A 20,426-nucleotide genomic window follows, 5' to 3' on the forward strand; every position below is an offset into this window, starting at 1 on the left:
CATCACAATCCTAAAATAATAATGTATGTTGAGGCCTAGTAGTTGAAATATACTGTTTCTGGTAGATTATTAATCATTCTGAAAACTGTACAATTATCATTATTTGTCACTTTAGATGATAGATGAGTCTTTACAGCGACATACAAGGAATCCTTTAAATGTTTGACCTTAGAGATCTAAGATGTACTCTGAAAAGCATTTCTTCATAGACTTCTGGAGAATTCATAGATACTAAACATTTGCAAATTATCTTTGTTGATACAGGATGTCTGCCTTATTTTACATTCTCTTATCTATCCATTCTTTTATAATCCTTTAATATCTTCCACAAACAGTCTTGTACTTTTAGAAGAAAACATCTTTCATAGGCAGTGTTGTCTTTTCCTTTAAAAATCAAGCTCCAGGTAACAATATAATCTCAGTATCCTTGCTAATAGTAATCAACATTTCTTTTATACTTCTAAAGTTGTTACTCAGACACTGACCAAAGCTTGTAATTTCTTAAAATGTCCAGGGCATCATGATCTATTTACCTCTTACCAAAAAGGTCACATGTTCAAGTCAGATGGAGTAGTGGGATAAGATATGGCCTTTTTACAGCCTTGTAGTGTAGCCGAGTCCTTCTGTAGGAATTCTCTCATAGGAAAGGAAACACAATACACAGTGAATATAAACCATACCAGCTGCACCTCAGATTGTGCAGCTCAACTGGAAAGTGCTTATTCACCCCTTTTCCACTCATATTCTTAAAGTTAATTATCTTAAAATTAATGCTCCCCGAAAGCTGTATTAAGCATACCAATCTGTATACATACCAGAAACTGTGTTAAATTTGTTCTTGCATGTGGCCCAAATGCACCAGCTAGGTTATATTTTCTGTTACCCACAAGACAACATACACTTAGCTGAGGAAGCTTGTCTACAGGAGCAGATACGGACCCAAGTGGTATCCCAAGGCATTCAACATCTCCAAATAGAGAATGTTATGTGAAGCAGGATGTATGATGGAGGGGCTGGCTGATATTTCTTCACTTTCTTGTCTTTTGATGAAATCTGCACTAAAGCCAAAAGACTTTAACAAAATACTTCATTTTGTTGGCAGACTCAATTTGCAACTTTCAGGCAGTTTTCACGTAAAAATTTTAACCCATCTAACAGTGAGTGGACAGGAAAGGTAGGATGCCAGAAATAACTTTTTCTCCATTTTTGTATTATTTAGTGATGAATTAACAAGTAAAATACAGAAAATAACTGAGCAGTAAAGGCAAGTGGGAAATTAGTTTTCCAATGAGATTTTTAAAAGAGATGAAGAACCCATAAGGCAGAGAGATACAGGAAAGCACCATATTTGAAGAGTTAGAAAGCACACTGACCTTGTTAATTTTTGTATCAGTATACATCTGTATTTACTTAGTTGATATGAGAAACTGTGCTCCTTCTTAAAATCTTGTACTATAACAAACACCACTATTTCTTTGACTGTTCATTATTATGAAATAAAATGAGCCAGCCATCCTGATTTTAAGTACTAAAATATGTAAGAGACTTTGAGGTAAATTACATGATAGGAAGATTTAAGACTATCAAGTTGTAATGTTTGAAGTGACGGAATTATTTTTATAAAAATGAATATGAAAAATTATAAACAAGTAAGTAATTTAGTCTTTCAGAATTGTTTGCCTACCGTAGTATTCTGTAGCTTGAAGCAAATCTATCTATCTAGAAATATTTGCAACATATTATTTCAAAGCCATAGAAGTGTATATGTGTGATTGATTACATTTTGACAGCAAAATGATATGGCATTCGGTGAATGTACAAATGCATAAACTGATAACCTTGCCATTTTTTTCCACACTTTTTTGAGGAACAGTTAGCCTTGTGCTGTGTTCAGTACCAAACTGAAGACTAACACAGCCATGGCACAGTCCTGGGAGGCCTGGGAGACACACAAAGCTCACTTTCATGCACATGCCCAAGTTGTCTCATTCCAGCTTTTCTTCCCATGTGAACTGCCAGTGTAAGGTGTGTGACTCATCCCAGTGTAGGACAACAGATGTTTCCCTGTGTCTTCTCCAGCTAAGGAGATATTTCATTATGATCTTCTCAGATTAATTCAGATCTTCTCAGTCAGAACCTGACCCGACTTGAGTATCATCTGGAATCTAAACTCAATGAACAGGAGCCATACATGTTCTTATTAGACAAAATATTACAAGAAGCCACATCATGTATGTCAGAGAATTCTCTGAACTTCTGGGTGACATTTTGGAAGGATGAAGTAAAATTAGTTATTTCTCTTCTGTAGTCCTATGCCTTTCTGTGAGATTAGATGATACGTGAGGTTCATTGACCCTCAGCCTACCTACTACTTAAATAGCCAAACTGGTCCAGTCTTTCCACCTCTTTAATAACAATTTTGCATAATATTCAACTGAATTAGAAGAATGACATCTTTTCAAAATTTTCACACAAAAAGCCCCTTGAGACTGTGCCTGTAACTCCTTGTTTAACAAATTAAGACAATCAACTACAATCACCTTCAAAATAGTTCCCTTCTGAGCTGGCACACAGCTGCAAATGATGCTGCCAACATTCAAAGCAATTCCACAGATAATTTTCTAAAAGGCTGTTGAGGATCTCCATCATTTTGCTTTCATGTCTTCTACTGACAAAAAATGGGTCCTTTGGCACCTACTTGATCTTTGGGATCTCTTCACTGTCAACCTCAGTCATTAACTGAAAAGTTTCCATTGTGAACTTCATCAGTTTCACAAGAAGCTCCATGTGAACTCACTGTTCACTCTTGCACACTGACATTTTCCAACCGAGGGTAAGAAAACATCCCTATTTCAACATGTATCAGCTCATACTGAGTGAAACAATCATCTTGAGCCTTGTCTCACTGCAACAGAATAGAACATATTCTGTAATCATCTCTTCGTCTCTCCCCTCCCACTCTAGGTTCCTGAGCTGTAGGGCTAGTCTCAGGGGTTTTGTGCCAGACCTCATACTTTACTACTTCCCTGTTTCCCTTAAGTACCAGCCATTACTTTCTTGGTTCTGATTCTGCTTTTATGTTAGATTTTTAAATCATGGAGAACAATATATACACCATCTCCAGTCTACATGAGGCTGAACGGAGCTTCCAGACTCTGTCACATCATGAGTAGATGTAGTTCCTTTGGAGCTGTGGTGACTGGATTGTTCACATGTACTGGTTCTTTCTACAGGCGTATTCTTTCATTGTTGCTATACCTACCACAGCATATTTGATACCCTTGCAAGTTTCCTGACTTAATTTTAAAGTCAACCTCAGTGAAAAGGTTGAGGAATAGGAAAAGGCTTATAACAATAGAGGTGAGCCTATGAAAACTTCAGGTGCCTGGCCAGTCAGTGAGTAAACACAGTGTAAATAGCGAGCACTATACTGTTAGCCCTGAATGATCAGCTGGGCAAATTTTAGCCATATATTAATCATTCCCTTTTAAAATGAACACTTCACTCCTGTAATATTTTTTAATTATTCAAATTATTTAAGACATAAGTAGCAATCTGCTGCCTACAGGTAAAATGTTTCTGATGTGACATTTCTTGTGAAAGCAAGAAATGTAGGGCTCATGCAGTAATATGTTTTCATTACATTTTCAGCACGTCCTCATAAAAACAGGAGCATTGAGTAATTTGGATGTATAAGAGCTTTTGCATAGTAGTATTAAGCAGACTTTAGTATTTGACCATAGCCGCAGGAACATATCAACATACCGCAGCAAGGTACCAGGGCTTCAAGGAGTGCCTCTGGCATTCTCAACCATTCAGAGCACCTGGGAAATGAACCATGTCTGGTGAATGTTTTTAAAAAATAATCACTACAAATGTGCTTTGGGAGATAATCATTAAAATGAAATCTCCTAGCTTATTTTAGCATAGTAAGTGATGTTAAACAAGCTTTTCAGTTTTCCTGTTCTGCTGTTATTAACCTAGTTTCCCAAGGGAAGAACTCTAAAAGCCTTAGATTCTAAAAAGAAAAAAATAGGTCTCAGCAGTGTTGAAAATGAGAGTGAATAATTATGATACTCTCTGACCAGACAGAATTTTTGCCTGCAGGAAAGAACCTAAAGACTTTGCAGCAGCCATTATTAATGACACTGATATAATTACTGTTAGGAGAAAGAGAAATCTGGCCTCTAAATATCAATTACTTACAACAGAGGGTTTATCAAAGAAGTTCTGAGCTTGGCATTCTCCATTAGGTTGCCCAGTTTGGCTAGTCTCCTAATCATTGTCATCAATTATTTAGAGATAGGTTCTAAACCTTTGTATTTAATAATAAAGTAGGCTACAGGGCTATTACTATTGTCATTCCTGCTGAACCAAAAAATCTTGATGAGAAATGTAATGCTGTTTAAGCAAGTCTAGTGGATTTGATTTAAAAAAAGAACAGTTCAGTCTCTGCTGATCTCATGTTCTTGTCTCTAGCCAATACTGTTTTCTCCATGAAAAATTGCATGTACAGTGCTTATTCCAATAACTGCTAGAAGAGCTGCACAAATGTAGTAAAAGTGCATGAATAGTTTTGAATAAATGGTTTTCTAATTCTTTCAAAGACATAGGTGGTATGCAAACTATTACAAGGCAAGAAAGAGAACCACGCAGCTAGTTCTATACCTCAAAGAAAGCTAATAAAGCTAAACCCACTAATAGGAGATGTTGTTTTCTAATAAAAGGAATTATTAAACTTTTTTTTCTAGCCATTCAGCATTTGAACTTCAGAAAATGTTGTTTTAAAAATAGTTTACTGACACAGCGAGAATAATAATGTTAACTGCAGGAATCAGCTGCTAGTCTTGAGCATGGAATTGGGTAGGGTCAAAAATCAATGTACTCTCAACTTTAAACACTTTATTACTGTTGTTGTTGCTACTGTTATTATTAACTAGTTTCAATGTGTTCAATTTTCAGTTTAGATGCAGTAATTTTTAGTATTATCTAAAGAAGTTAGAGTTGTAGTTCACTCAGTAGAGGAGCAGTCCGTCTTCACACACATTCAGGAGTCAAACTTAGGGTTTGAAAGCTTGACATTTTTACAGAAAGAATGGTGAGTTTCATTAGCAATGATCTAAATAGGACTGGCATAGCTGCCAAAAGATGATCATCTAAGCAAAAATAATTACTTATAAGTTAAATACAATGTCCAGGTCTCCCTTTCCCTAAAACATGTCCAAATGTTTCCTTTAGATGTTAAAACATCTTGAAAGTTCCCAGAAGTCTCCATCTAGGAGCCCAAAATATTTTTAAAACTGAAGCTAGGACAATGTTTTCATAATACACAAAGTGCTTACTGTTCATAAATTGTTCTTTCACAACCATAAACATGGATTCACAAATTAAATCAAGAAGATATGTACTTCGAGACATAAGCGAGGTTATACCTTTGCCTAAAGGAAAGAATATTCTAATATGAGGTATCATTTCACTTGCAGCTTTTTCCTTCAGTCCTTGGTGCATTCAGGAGATAGTTGTGGAAATACAAATAAAAAGACATGAATTCATTTATTGAGGAAAACCAGAAAAACTTACTTTTTTTCCTCTCTTCTTCTGAGACTGCATTGCAACTGCACACTAACTCTGCTGAAGGAGAGATTATTGCTAGTTTTCTACTTTTAACTTTTTTTCACATTGAAGTGGAGGGCTGTGCATTTGGTGATGGTAAGGGGAATGAAAAATACACATTATTGGATCTTTTCATTTATGATTTTGTTAGACAGATTGAATTCATGGAAAGGGTATGTTATTCTGTAACTCCTGCATAGTTTTGTTAGTTTTATACCCTAATAAAATCATTAATGTTTATTGTATTGATTTCAAGAAACATCATGTAAAAATTCTTTTTTTTCCTTTTTTTTTTAAAATATATTAGTATTAATAGTTTCAAAGTGCCTTTCTTGTTTTTCTTGTCAGGCAGGCAGAGTTACCAACCTATTATTATGTGCTCCTTACCAAGCTGTTAATAGCTTTAGAGTCTTTTGCAGGAATTCACCTGCTGCTCATAAAAACATTTATGTTTCTGTAGGTAATTCACTAGGTTGACGGATCTTGTATTTAAAATGACCTTGCAGAAACTATCTGGTTTTCTTGCATATAGTGATGAAATACAAACTTACTATATTAACATAATAACAATTCTTTAGTGACTGAGACAGCTCTTCCGTTTTAAAAAGGTATGGCCATCTGTCTGTAAGTTTCTTTAGAAGTTTTTTTCAGATTGTTTGTTTCTACCAACTCCCAAAATAAATTAGAAATGGGCAGTTCCTCAATACAAAAATAGGAACAAATCTTGCTTTGTCAGATTTGCAAGTGTAAAATCAGCATATTAGTTTGCTTGTTAGATTGTTTGCTTTGTCCCTTCATGTTAAACTAACTGGAAGAAGATTTCCATTTTTGCTCTATACTGCTCTATTAACTCCCTGAGATGTTTGAAGAACACATAATTTTAAGTAGTATGCTATATTTATTGTTGATGTAATGCCAGGATCTGCAATATAGTCATGAGCCAGAGATGAATTCAGCTCTTTTGACTTAACGTTACAAGATAGATGTTTGTTGTCTGCCTGCACCAAGACACAAAAATATGCACACACATGCTCACAAATACACAAAGAATGTGATATTTCAGTAACTTTTCAATAGCTAGGAGATCTGCATAATGAAAAATCTCGAAGGATTGTCCCTATATATATAGATCAGCAGGTTCCTTCTTGCCTCTCATTAATTATTTGTATTGGAGTGAATAAAGTCAAACTTTACTTAGTGTAAGAGTTTGTGTTTTAGAACCAGAAATCATCCTCCAAAATTGATTTTTATTGGGTAATGTTGGAATCTCTGTTAATATTGTCAACATTATTCTGTGAGTCTTGATCTTCTCTGAAAAGTGAAGTAGTTCTCCCAAAGAACTGTATATGCATTTACCATATGAAAGACTCATTTTCATATAACATTCATGTAGGTTTAAATTAATCCTAATTACTTCGGTTATTTACCAGGTGCACAACAGCATTCTGAATCAATACAGTCTATAAAAGTAAGTATTTTGCTTTTTTAAATAAAAGGGATAGTTTTATTAATGTCACTGAACCACAGTTAAAGCTCTCTTATGAATGGTTATGCTTTAAGTGTGGTTTGTTTCCAAGCTATTGTATATCAGTAAGGATCTTTTCTGTATTTGCCAGGTAGGAAACATTTGATAGCACGTGAAAACAGAAAAGTGTACATTAGTCTGCTCTTCTAATAATAAAACTTATGTATTTTGAAGATTCAACCGTGGTTCAAAGCAATTTTATATCAGCGTGGTCATTCTACCTGTCTTAACACCCTGAAAGACTGAAATGCACTTTAAAAGGAGGTAGAAAGGCATGTTGCCTCAGGAGATTTTTAATACAGCTTTACATTTCACAAGACTGTTTCTTAAACATGCATACATTACACACACAGCAGTTAAAATTTTCCAGCGAAGTGTTACAAACCTGAAAGAAGGTCCAGCACAGAACAAGAGCCCTAAACAAAATCCTGGACCTAACTTCCTATGGATATTGTATGGATTCTGAAATTAGGTACATTAAGTAGTTTTTGTCATTGATACCATCAGAGCTTAGTTTTGTGTAGCTGACTCAGTGCTGTACTCTATTTTTAGGAGTGGTAGATTTATTTGAATTTCACACCTTTGAAAATGTTGTGCTATTTTTTTGTAAAAATAGAGCATTGGCTACATTGTATTGTAGCAAGTTACTATCATAGTAAAAGTCTTCTGAACAACTGGATCATTGCTCTTGTACTGAAATTGCACTTCAGTTGTAAAACGCTTCCTCATGCTAAAAATATAAAAATGTGAATTTCCACAAATTCGCACTTAATGTGTGAAATAGGGGAACCGCAGTTTGGTGTCCTGCCATTAAGGAATGCAGCAGTTCTGTGTATAGTGTTACTGTGATTTTACTAATGCTGATAATGTTAAGCATGAGAAGATTGCTGCCATATGTCTCAGCAATTTAGAGACCTTCAGGTATTTGGACTGTGGCTTTTTACGTTACAGATTTTTTTACATCGCATCCATTGTCCCTTTTTGTTACCTTTCCTCCAGGGTCTTTCATTTTTAATTTAAAATTTTCCTTATCCAGTGACCTACTTCACATCTGTAAGTAGTACTGTTCCTATGATATATAGAGATATGCTGAGTTTGACTGAAGAAATCACTGATATTCATGATTGTTCACTATTTCTTATAGACAAGGAACTAGAATATATTCAATAAAATCATCAGGAAGCAGATTAAAACAAAAAACAAACGAAACCAAACAAAACCCAGTGTTTTTAAAAAACAGTTTGTAATTAAACTTATTACCTATGGGTATTTTGGAAGTAACAAGCAAAATAGGTTCAAAAACTAATTAAGCAAATCAATCGAAGAAAAGTCCATGAGCTGTAAAACAAAATGAAGAAAATTTAGCTATTTCAGAAACCCACTACTCTGCAGATTGCTGGGCTCTGCGGGAGTGCTAAAGGTGATCACGCAGAGAAAGAACCTGTACTGCTTATGTGGAGTGTCAAGTCTGTAATGTCATGGTAGGACCTGATTCAGAAATTTGAACTGAGAATCTTAGATAACAAATTAATGACTTGGGAGCTAGCCTACTGGCTATATGTACGTAGTTCTCTGAGCTTATTTCACCACAAAGAAGGTCACGGAAGGCTTCCAGTCTTCAAATTTTGCAGGATTGCAACTATTTCTTGTTGAGCTGTATTTGTCAGTGGTTTATTATCTCATTCTGAAGTACATCTTAGCATTAGATATCTCAGAATAAACTGTGTTTTACTGTCCAAAGATGACATCAAAACTTCTAAACACTACTTGAGTTGGTTTTTTACCATTAGTAGGCAAATTCATCCTTACAGTAGCTTCTTGCTTTTTCCCAAGTGGAAAAGAGAGCGCGGGGGAAAAGAAAATTAAAGGAGTGAAAAAAAAATAAGAAAAATGTTCAGGGACAACTGGAGAGGCTGACATTTTTATATACTGTGGTTAGAAAGACTCTTGGAGGTACAGTTGCAGAGATTTTCACCAGTAAATATTTTTAATTAGAAAATAAATGTTATCAGAGTAGCCCATAACATCTAGAAAGATGAAATTTAGTATCTATGCTGTGCTGACAATTAAGTCTTGTTCCTCAGCTCCCTTTATTATATTCTGAATTTCACCTTGTTCCATCACCAATTTAAGACACAATCTGGTTTTATTCCTTTCCATTTAATCTCATTGTCAGCACAATCAGCAGTCTCCTCTCTGCTGTCTTCATACTTGGAGTTCATGTTCAGCCCACTATGTTAAGCACACAGCTTTTGCTCTGCCCACCTCTTGCGTCATTGAGCTGGCAAGAATGTTAACATTCTTTTGGAGTCACCCTGTCCTCGTCTCTTCTCATTTAATTCTCTCTTTTTCATCGCTCACCTCATATCATCTCATTTCTGCTTTTCCAAGTAGATAATCCAATTAAAATGAGGTTTAGCTGGATTTTGACCTTTCCATATTTTCTTTATGATTGGTTGTCTGTTCTTCCCCTTTTCTTGTTGACAGCTTTACTTTATATATGGAGAAAGTGATGAGCTGACTGACAGGCAATCAAAATATGAAATATTGAAAGGCCAAAGAAGTAAAGCACACTTTAGTATTTCAGCTCCTCAAACTGTTACATCTCAGATTAATCACAAGGGAGGTCAAGAAGGGGAGGGAGAAGATTACAAACTGAGGTGGCCTGTGCTTTAAAATACTGCAAGTTTCTTCTCTGAAGCAAATACTATGACCATTGGCAATTTTTTCTGTGGCTCTAATTTTTCCCATTAGAGTTCTCATATTTGTTGTGATTATTCCTCAGATCTTTGTAATCAACTTTTGCAAATACACTTTAAGTTTCTTGGTCAGCTGGAAGCCAAGGGTAGAAGATTTTTAGGAAGTGTTTTTTTAAGAATATAAATAGTATCTTTTACTATTATTTCTATTGTTGCAATTTTTTTATCACTTTATAATGCAATCAGAATTTACCTAATCGTCTTGATCATATTGTAATGAGATATTAATTAATGTTAGAAGAACACTTTTGAATCTATGAGTCTTTTCTCTAATGACTTCCAAATTTTACTGCTGGCATTCATTTTAATAGATATGCTATAGGTCAAAATAGTCTTCTACAAGAAAATCATGCACAAAATTAGTAAAAATAAATAAGCTTTCAAAGACAGACTTAGTTTCCTGGTTGTAGTTAATTTTACTGATTTCAATGTAATTACTCCTCATCTACAATCAATGTAAGATGAGAAGCAAGATATGACTAGAGGCAATAGACATTCAGAAATCATATTATGGAAATATTTTATTGCAAAGAAATAAAATAATTTTTGAGAACTATTTGGGACAAATCAGTTGTGAGAGGAATATAGGTAGTATAAATCAAAAGTAATTTACATAAATTAGAGCTGTGGGAGCTATGGTTTTTTTGGAAATCACAGACAGTAAGTGCAAACTCCCCAGTTAGCTGTTATTTGTCTTTAATAGATTCTATTTCAACTGATTAATGATATATTGACTATACCTAGTAACTATCTACTGTTTTATTCTAATGTGTATTGCAACAATAAATTTTAGCTGACGTTGGAGGTAATCATAGCTGATTCCATGAGAAAAGTAAAGAAGAAGTTGGAGATTTAATTTCGTGATGGACCAGAGCTATGATCAATAAAAATTGCTGTCTTCCAGGATTCTGGCCACTCCTTGAAAACAGTGATGCTTCCTCTGTAGGTTACGTCGTGTCTATCCTTCAAATTGATGTATCTAGGAAAGAGGAAAAATGTGGCCAAATAATCTCACAAAAGATTCTTTTTCATTATTGGTCCTTTTATTTAAACATTGATAATGTCTGAATCATGGAACTCCAAATCTTATTTACTTTAATGTGATATTCAGCTTTGACATTGTGCTTTAGTGCACAGGTGAAGGCCCTAAACTATCATTTAATCTGATGATGTCATACAATGGAAATGTTTCATTACAGCATATATTGATGCGACAGATCCAGCTGTTGCCAAGAACAGAAAACTCTCCATTTTTTTTATATTCTTATCCTGCTAGTCCTTTAAATGTTTGTCTAGTCATAGAATGTTAGCACCATTGTAACTTCCATCCATTCAATTTCCTGTAGATATGAAAACCTTTCTTGACTATAAAGCCAAATATAAAATAAGAATTGATACAGATTCAGATACTTCTGCAGAGCTGGCTGCAGGAAAGAGCTTGATTCCGAATGGTGCTGATGTTCATGCACAGACCAAACTGTCATGAATTTGTGAACACTATCTGTCATAGTCAGAACTGAATCCACAGACAAGAAGAATCATACAAACAATAAGAAAAATATGGATTCCTTAGAAATAGGGAGAACATTTTCAAAGTTCATAGTATAATTCTGTTTAACTTGAATAGCTAGTGATAGGCTCTGTATTACATCATGTAATAATTGTGACATCACTTGTCATTTGGATTATATTTATGTTTTAAGTATAGATTTTCAGCAAGATAAATTTGCAGTGGGCTATGGAAGAGGTCTGATGAATTTCCTCAAATCAGATTCTGACTAGTAGTTATATTGATACATTATATTAGATTCCTTCAACTTATGTTTGAAACCTCAGCCCCTATGTTCTCAGAACTGCTGCTTCTGAGGCCTATGCTATCTTAAAATCACAAATCCTACTTGTATTAATGTGAAGGATCAGAGCATTTCTTGTACTTCTCCTTTAATATGAACTCTGAACCATAAATAATGGCCAACTGGTTACTAACTGATTACATGCAATGGGAAATACAACCATATCAGTAAAACTTTTATTTTTCTGATTTTGTGGTAGTCCTCTGTAGTTATCAAGAAATACAACACAGGTGTAGTCCTTCAGATTTCTCATTGATCCTGATCCTATCACTGTCCAGGTCAGAGATCTATCACAGAGCATACTGTGGTTCGTTCTAGCCCACAAAACCATGCTTCCTTTCGATGGAAAGTAGTATACATGGCAGTAAGGTGATATGTGTCTAAATTTTTCCACAACATAAAATCAGGGTCTGTTGAAAGCATGCGCTAACAAGTACATCCAAGTTCTGCAGTTGAAAATTTACTTTGAAGAATCAATGTAAAAGTAAGTGCATTTTATCTGTGGCAAAAATAAGACAAAGCATCCCTTTACTTCTCTGCAGACAAGAATTTTTAGCCTCCATGGGAAAGATCATGGCAGAAGGAGTGGCCATCCTTGAAAGCCACTCCCATTAACCTCAAATTGTGTCTCCCTGTGGAAAGCTCTGTCTTTCCAGGTAGGCAGCATATTCTGTCCTTGTCACGAGAAGAGAGTAATGGTGAAGCATTTACCCTCCAGAGAATTGTCATATGTAAGAATCAAGTCAAAAAATGCTAATTTCTTTGTGTGCAATCTTCACATAAATAATGTGAAGTTTCCAGCTGTTAATCATTTTGTCTTGAGTTTGAGCAACTGCCTTGTCAGGAACAGGCTTCTGAACCTCTTTTCTTCACAAAAACACCAAGATGACAGGTTCCCTTTCCCCCGTTTCGCTTGTGATTACATCCTAACCCCTTTCCCATACAACAGCAGTATAACTTTCATGATCGTGATACCTGGATAGCATTTTTGGACTGACTGATGGATGCATAATAGGTTGCGGAAATGAAAGAACAAAGATGGGACAGTGCAGATGTGGGACCCCTCAGGCAGCTCCAGGTAGGTGGTGAGGAAGCAGCAAGCCAGACAAACCTTGGAGGTCACCAAAATACTTTCCACTACCCAGAAGAAACAGGGAGAGGTGACTGCCCCTCAGGAAGTTGCTGTTAGCCACAGTATGTCCTCATGGATGGAGGGACCTATTTTGTTTATTAATGTTACATCACAGTGCTCATCACACTCATTATCTTTGACCAACTAAACCAAAATACTTATACTTGATAACTGTCCACATCCCTGGCTAGGGATCCGCTACACCCCAAGTGCTGTGTTTTACAAAATCAATTGTTACCTTTTAATAACAGATATACCATAACAGATATCTCTCAAAATTTGTTTTTTAGAAGTCATTCCTAGTTCTTCACTGCCTCTGGCCTTGATCTGCAGGCTTCAGGGAGTGAATGAATTATCATTGGATCTTGGGGAGTCTGCACCCATTTTTGACAAAATTTCCATTTCCATTCTCCTCAGAAGGAACCTGTTTCTTTTTACAATTCCATCAAATTATTCTGAAACTCTATTTCTGCACTTTCTCCAGCAGGTCAGAAAAAAACAGTCAATTGTTAAATCCTTATAACTTGATTTCATGCAGCAAGATAGTCTGGGGAAAGGAAACGACTTGTAATTATTACCTCATACAGTGAAACACCTTAAGTGCTGGTCTCCTCCTTATCTTACATGTTGCTGAACCTAAATAAAAATTTCCAGAGCGTTCCAGAGTGTAAAGTCTCTGCTGACCTATATCTAGGCCATGACAGATGGTAGTCACATAGTACTCACTAAAACTTTGAACAGAAGTGTACTAATACCTGCAGAAAACAAGTGTTTATTATTTATGAAACCTTTAATGGAAATCATCCAGAATCCTTCCTTTACTGAGCATCATGTCTTTACCTGGACTGAAGTGCAGAAACAGTCTTGTGCTGATGCTGTGTTTAACAGACAAGATCACAAACATAGGGCCATGCAATAGAGTGTGGTCTTAGGATAGTGCAGAATCAGGTGCGTTTGATTTTGGTTTTGTTTCCTAATTCTTAGAGGTGGTCACTAGGTTGTGTGGAAAGACTTAATCTTTGTGAGAAGAAATGTATACACTTTAGTCAGTAGTTTCATTACTGAATAAATGTATCCTCCATGTTTGCGTAACCTGGCCAAGTTATATGTTAAATTATGACCCCTCTACACATGGAAGACACTGGAAGTTGCACAAATAACAAGGCTATAGAATATAAATTATTTATTCATTACACTGAATTTTTGTGAAATGTCCATAAAGTAATACAAAAACTCCTTTGTATATGTAGGAGTTCTCTATCTCCTTACATATCGGAGTATTAATCTATTATGCATTTTTGCTCACACACATACTGTTTTTCAAGTTGAAGCAAGCTTTGACAAAAAAAGAAAATGCCAACACTTTAGTAGGTTGGCTTTCTATTAGAAGAAAATACATATTTTCTGAAATTTGTAAAAATAAAGCCATTTGTCTAAAATCCACTAACCTGTTCAAAGGGAGGTTATTTCAAGTAATTTGGAGAGCTCTTCTGATAGTCATGGAATTTGTTACATTGTATATTAATCATAGCCTCCATCTGTAAGATTATGTGTAATATGCCTTGCTATTTCAGTTTGAATATGTTTCCTGCTATTTCAGAATTTGGTAATGGACTGTAGAAAAAGTCAACGCTACCTCTTACTATAGTTTCTTAAATCATTTCCACTCTTGGAAGTGACCGTTAAATGCAATTATTTTAGATATTGGTCATTGTTGCCTTCCTTCTCCTTCTCCACTTAGCAAATCATTAGATTATTTTTTGTCTGTTTCTTTTTTAATTTGGTTTTCTTAGCCATCTACTTGTATACCTACTGGGGGAATACTGACATACCTACTGCCCTATGCTACTGTGACTTTTTTACACCACAAGAGAAGTTGACTCAGCATGCATTTTATAAACCAGTTTGTTTTATATAAAAAAGATATGCATGCTGCTCAGGAGAGGTTGAATCCAACAGAATCTAACTGAAACCTGTTATTCTCCTGGTTATATGTCTTCTGTGAAACAGACTGTTTCCTTCTTAACAGGCTGGAAGCACCCTTTGAATAACTTATATATACTTGAATAGTTTAATAAATGTATATGGTGCCCTATGGATATCGCAGTTGGATTGTTAAGTATATACCAAAGTCATTACTGCTCATATGTCAATTTGGAGGCAAATCCTGCTGCAATGAAGTAAAACTAGCCTTAAGGCACCATATAAAATATTACATATTACTGATTTATCAAGTGACAGTAACAAATGACAGGGAATAAACACTCTCTTCTTTTAAGCTATCCTCTCCTGTAAAAGTCACATCAACAACCTCTCTAGCAAAGCAGCGCTTTGTTTTTGCACAGCAATTGATGTGGCAGATCCTATACTGCAGCAGCTGGTCTGCAGTGGAAATTCCCAGTAATCTCTGCACACCGTAATTCTTAGTGATCTCTGTGACAGTCAGAAATTCTCATCAGATGTCCAGGATCAACTGCTAGGAGATAAATAGGGGACTTTGGCAGAGTGTGTTTCTGCCTATGGAGTGTGAAAGGGAATCTCATGTACGACTGCATTACAGCTACATGGAACAGAAATTAAGTTCAACAGCAGTGGAGCAGTTGCACCATGCGAGAAGTTTACAGACTTTAAAGAAAAAGTTAATATTTATTTTCTTTTACCCACAGGTCTACCCACGGATAGCGCCGGCATTTTGGCACTACCTGCGGGTAGAAGTGAGTAGCGGGTATTTGAATACTCCCACATCTTTACTTTACAGCTTACTAGTATTTACTGACCTCTTGGTTTGTCCATTGTGCAAAAATAATTAGCTACCATTCTAGCTGCCATTTTCTGTGAATGTAGTCTTGTACTAATTCCATATTGTTTTGGCTACAGTGTAATTACTAACCCAAGACACAAACATGTGATGTGTTTATATGCAAGATTAAAGTAAAAAAATTGAAATCTAAGTCAAGGCCTTATCACATCATATGACTATAGCACAGAATCAAAGTACTGAAATACACACCTGCACTTCCTTTTATAAACACATTTCACATTCTTGAGAAGAATCTGGAACTTCAGTTCTGCTATATCATTTTTGCAAAGTTTGTACAACTCAACTTGATATCATTTCTTCCCTCTTTTGTCCCTCAGGAGCATGAGCAGCTCAGCTATTCCTCCACAAGGTCCAAGGCTCCAAGTGTTATCATCACAGGTCTCAAGCCAGCCACCAAGTATATATTTCATATCAGAGTCAGGACGGCAGCAGGATACAGCGGCTATAGCCAGAAGTTTGAATTTGAAACTGGAGATGAAAGTAAGTTTCACTGAAGGAAAAAAAAAATCAAAACCAATAGAAACAGCATCTCATTCTAAAACAGCAAGACACTGGGAGTTTGAATGGCTGAGATTTGCTTATCGCAAAATGACCACTGCTGTATAATAAAAAACAAGTAAGCCTCAGCCTTGCACTTCTGGACTTATGACAGCAAATAGAAATTTTTAGCTCAACACTGCAACTGAAGGAATATTTTCTTCTGCAAAATTACCTTATGGGTCCCTTCCAACTTGAGATAGTCCACGATTCTATGATACTTTCTTTGCTTAAAGAAGGCTCACCTTTTGACATCCAGAAATACTCTTAGTCAGACTTAACAAAAGTCCAGCAGATTCATGCAGGCTTCCAGAGCACAGCAATGGTGTAATTCTCTGCAGTTTTTAGTGCTTCTAGACTCTTCAAACAAAAAAAAAGAAAACTTTTATATGCATTTCCATCAACCAATAAGCCTACTAAATTTGCAAGTAAGAAGCAAAAAGCCTACATATTCCTACAGAGTATGCAAAAGGTCTTGATACTGTGTATGATGTTCATGCACTGAACAATTTTAAATTTAAGTCAAGTATTGCCCTACATGTTCAAAGAAACTGCAAACAAGGTATTTAAAAGCATTTGAGTTAAAATTAGTGTAGTAGATACAACACTAAAACACACATTAATGAAATTACTCTAATTAACCGAATATGTATACCATGTTTTAAATTAGTGTTTTAGAATTCAAGTTGCTTAATCTGATGTACAGACTCAAAACTATAGAAGTGTTTTCAAGAATACCCATGGGTTTGTGTTCTATTTTCGTTGCTTCTTAACTTCTATTTCAAAAATGTTTTAGGGACAGATTTCCAAGTGCTTAATGCCTAATTGAACTCTTTAAAGTTTGCTGGATAGTTAAGACAATTGGTTCGAACAGGAGTTGAACACTTGGGTGCTTTCAAGAAAATTCCAGTAGATTCTATCTGCATCTTCTGATGCAATAAATACTAGGCTTTAGGCACCCAGGGATGTAACTGTTATCAAAAGTAATTGGTATTGAAACCTATATGAGCCTACATCATGTTTGTGAAAATTTGACTTACCCATCTAAATCAGGACTGTGGTTCCCTTGACATTTTCCTCTCATTGGCATTGCTGATAGAAATGCCTCCCAGGAGTAAGATTCCACCCACTCTTTCCGAGCCCTCCTCTCATTCTCAGTTGCACGAATGCAACTGGCCCTTCGGTTGCATGGTAAGCTAGAGTTCACAACAATCTTACATTTATTACCTCTATTACTTCTAAGCACTCAGTGTAAATCTTGAGAGTGAAACATAAGTACACATTATATATTTGCTGTTATCCAACATTTATAGCTTAAGCTCATGCCTGGCTAAAAGTATTTGATTTGTTATAAGTATGAATCCTTGTATGATTGAAAGGAGATGTAGACAGAAGGGTTTTTGTTTATGATCAGTTGAGGTGGAGGTCAAGAAAAATTCTGCCACTGTTTGAAACAATACCTGGAGCTAGATAAAGAATTCAGTTTAATTAAAAGGGTAGTTCAAAGGACTGCGGTCATATTCAAATATTTATACAGTACCCCTTTTCAAAGGGAAAAAAAGGCAAAGTGAGTACCTGCTGGTAAATATGATTTATCTCAAACTGAAGCAGAACTCAGTGACCAGTCAAATTTTGTCTTATTACTCTCCGAATATCTGACGTTCTCACAGCACTGTTTTGAAAATTGGCTTCTTCTAAAGTTCAAGACAATATCAGATTATTATGATCATTCATTTGTACCCCTTTCATAACATGGGCCAAACGTCTATAACTCTGTAACTTTTGCAGACTGGTAATAGCAATAGATTGAAATGTAATATCTACCACACAGAAATAGTCGTGATTTAAAGTACTCCAGTAGTAGGGAGCTCAACAAATTTATAGGTAGACAGTGCCGGTGCTTAAGCTTCATAATCAAAAATTTGCATCTTGTTCCTACTCTGAAAATTTTTATTTAGCTTGTACCTTGCAACCATTTTCTGCCAAATTAAAAAGCCAAATACTATCATAAGTCTCTTCCTCATCAAACTTCAATGGCCTGCACATGAGTCAGGCCAATCCCAAGAACAAATACAGGCTAGGTGGAGAATGGATTAAGAGCAGCCCTGAAGAGAAGGACTTGGGCCTGTTGGTTGTTGCCAGCTGTCGGTGTGGGCTCAGAGACAATGTCCTGGGCTTGCATCAAAAGGCCTGTGACCAGCAGGTTGAGGGAGGTAATTCTCCCCTTCTGCTCCACTCTCATCAGACCTCATCTGGAGTACTGTGTTCAGCTCTGGAGTGGTCAGCACAGGAGGACATCAAAGATAATCAGAGGGCTTTAGCACCTCTCCTATGAAGACAGGCTGTGTGAGTTGGGCTTGTTTAGCCTAGACAGGAAAAGGCTCCATAGAGACCTTATTGCAGCCTTCCTGTACTTAAAAGGGGTCTACAGGAAAGCTGGGGAGGAGCTCTTTATCAGGGATTGCAGTAACAGGACAAGGGGTAATGGTTTTAAGCTGAAAGAGGGGAGATTTAGATCGGATATTAGGAAGAGATTTTTTACTGTGAGGATGGTGAGGCACTGGCACAGGGTGCCCAGGGAAGCTGTGGCTGCCCCATCCCTGGAGGTGTTCAAGGCCAGGCTGAATGGGGCTTTGAGCAACCTGACCTAGTGGAAGGTGTCCCTGCTCATGGCAAGGGGGTTGGAACGGAATGCCCTTTAAGGTCCCTTCCAACCCAAACCATTCTATGATTCTATGATCTAAATGTGTTTATGACACAAAAACATAGTGACATGTTTTTCAGTACGGTTGTATTCCAAGATACTGACCAACATTTAAAAGGAAGCATTGGGGAGGGTTTTATTAGGACTTGGGCTGCATAACTGTATCACTCACTGTATGTAAATGTTAAGTCACCCTTGCTGGCATGCATTTGTCTTACAAACCAGTCCAAGTCAAGCTGTGCAGGAATTCATCTTCATCATTTACTGTTATGCAGCATAGCAGAAAATTTTCTGATTTTTTTTTTAATATATATTCTTCTCAATTATTCTGAAACGTACCAAATAATAGTAGACCACGGCAGACTACTACAGCTTGCTCCATCATTACCTATTAGAATCAAGCTGCTCTGTGAAAATTCCACATTTGCAATTACTTTTTACGGTGTTAGCCAGATTCTAATTAGTGTGAGCTATGCTGATTTTATATACCATTAATGTTTTCATCAGTAGGCTGCGAAGAACAGACTATTTTAAAAATCTGTATTGTCAATAGAAAACATATCAACCAACAATCTCATTAAAATGAAAAAAGAATACTTCATGTGTTTGATAAAAATCCTTCTTAACTGACATTAGCTGGTAATATCCTTAACCTCTACCAGTTGTATACATCATAGTCTAAAGAGAATTCCAGGACTTGTTTTAAATGGTCATCCGTTTTTCCTGCTTGCATATTGACATAATTTGTTAATGAACAGTAGGAAAGTAAGTAATCCAAAATTAGGATTTTTCTTTAAAGTGATAGACTAGTTGTAAAAGAATAGTGGTTCATTAATTGTGAGATGTGTATATCAGTATCCTAAAACATACTGTCCTTGGCAGGACAGTGCTGTCATGTCTCCTCCATTTTATTGTTTGAAATGCTACCTGTGCTGCTTCAGTTATGTAGGATAAAATTAAATACTTCCTTACTGGGAGCACCAAGACATTTTAGTATAATTGTTAATGGTAATGTGTGACACGGAGAGAAGGTCAACTCTGCAGGAGTAATGAGAAAACAGTTAGTTAATCGTACAATGCTGATCTGGTTTTTGGGAAGCACCCTCGCTTACAGAGCAGCAGACTAGGCAGCCATTGCGTGGGGAGCGTGTTGTAGCTGATTCTTCTCCCTGCTGCAGAGACCAGTAAATGTTAACACCTGAAAGACTAGAATTTGTACTGGTTTTGTGAAAGTAAATGGAGTTGCCTAGAAAAGTCAGAAAAAAAATCTCTTTAAGGAAGCAGGAATGGATTAATGGATGTTATCAGGCATTTCTTCAACTGTTAAAGCTAAGAGGCTGTTGCTGGGAATTTTAATACCTTTGCAAACCATAGTAACTACTGCTTTTTACCATGTTACTTATTGGTATTTTATTCAGTCTCCCTGTTTCAGCACCTTGCAGGCAAAATGCTTCTAGCAAAGCTGACAGGGTTTCATACGCT

At 36.1% G+C, this 20,426-nt stretch overlaps 1 protein-coding gene across 5 annotated transcripts in view; it reads left to right on the forward strand.

The window, feature by feature from the left end:
* Positions 1 to 20,426, forward strand: part of EPHA6 (EPH receptor A6) — a 482,143-nt gene that overhangs the window by 331,069 nt on the left and 130,648 nt on the right. For 2 of the 5 annotated variants that reach the window (XM_069869229.1, XM_069869245.1), the window contains exons 7-8: positions 15,549 to 15,596; positions 16,021 to 16,183. The exons of 1 other annotated variant lie outside the window; for it this stretch is intronic. In XM_069869229.1, the coding sequence (XP_069725330.1) occupies positions 15,549 to 15,596; positions 16,021 to 16,183 (211 nt within the window). The remainder of the gene's footprint in view (positions 1 to 15,548; positions 15,597 to 16,020; positions 16,184 to 20,426) is intronic. 2 more of the 5 variants (XM_069869237.1, XM_069869260.1) reach the window with 1 other exon arrangement.

Source organism: Phaenicophaeus curvirostris, chromosome 1 (genome assembly GCF_032191515.1).
Source record: "Phaenicophaeus curvirostris isolate KB17595 chromosome 1, BPBGC_Pcur_1.0, whole genome shotgun sequence".
Classification (NCBI taxonomy): Eukaryota; Metazoa; Chordata; class Aves; order Cuculiformes; family Cuculidae; genus Phaenicophaeus; species Phaenicophaeus curvirostris.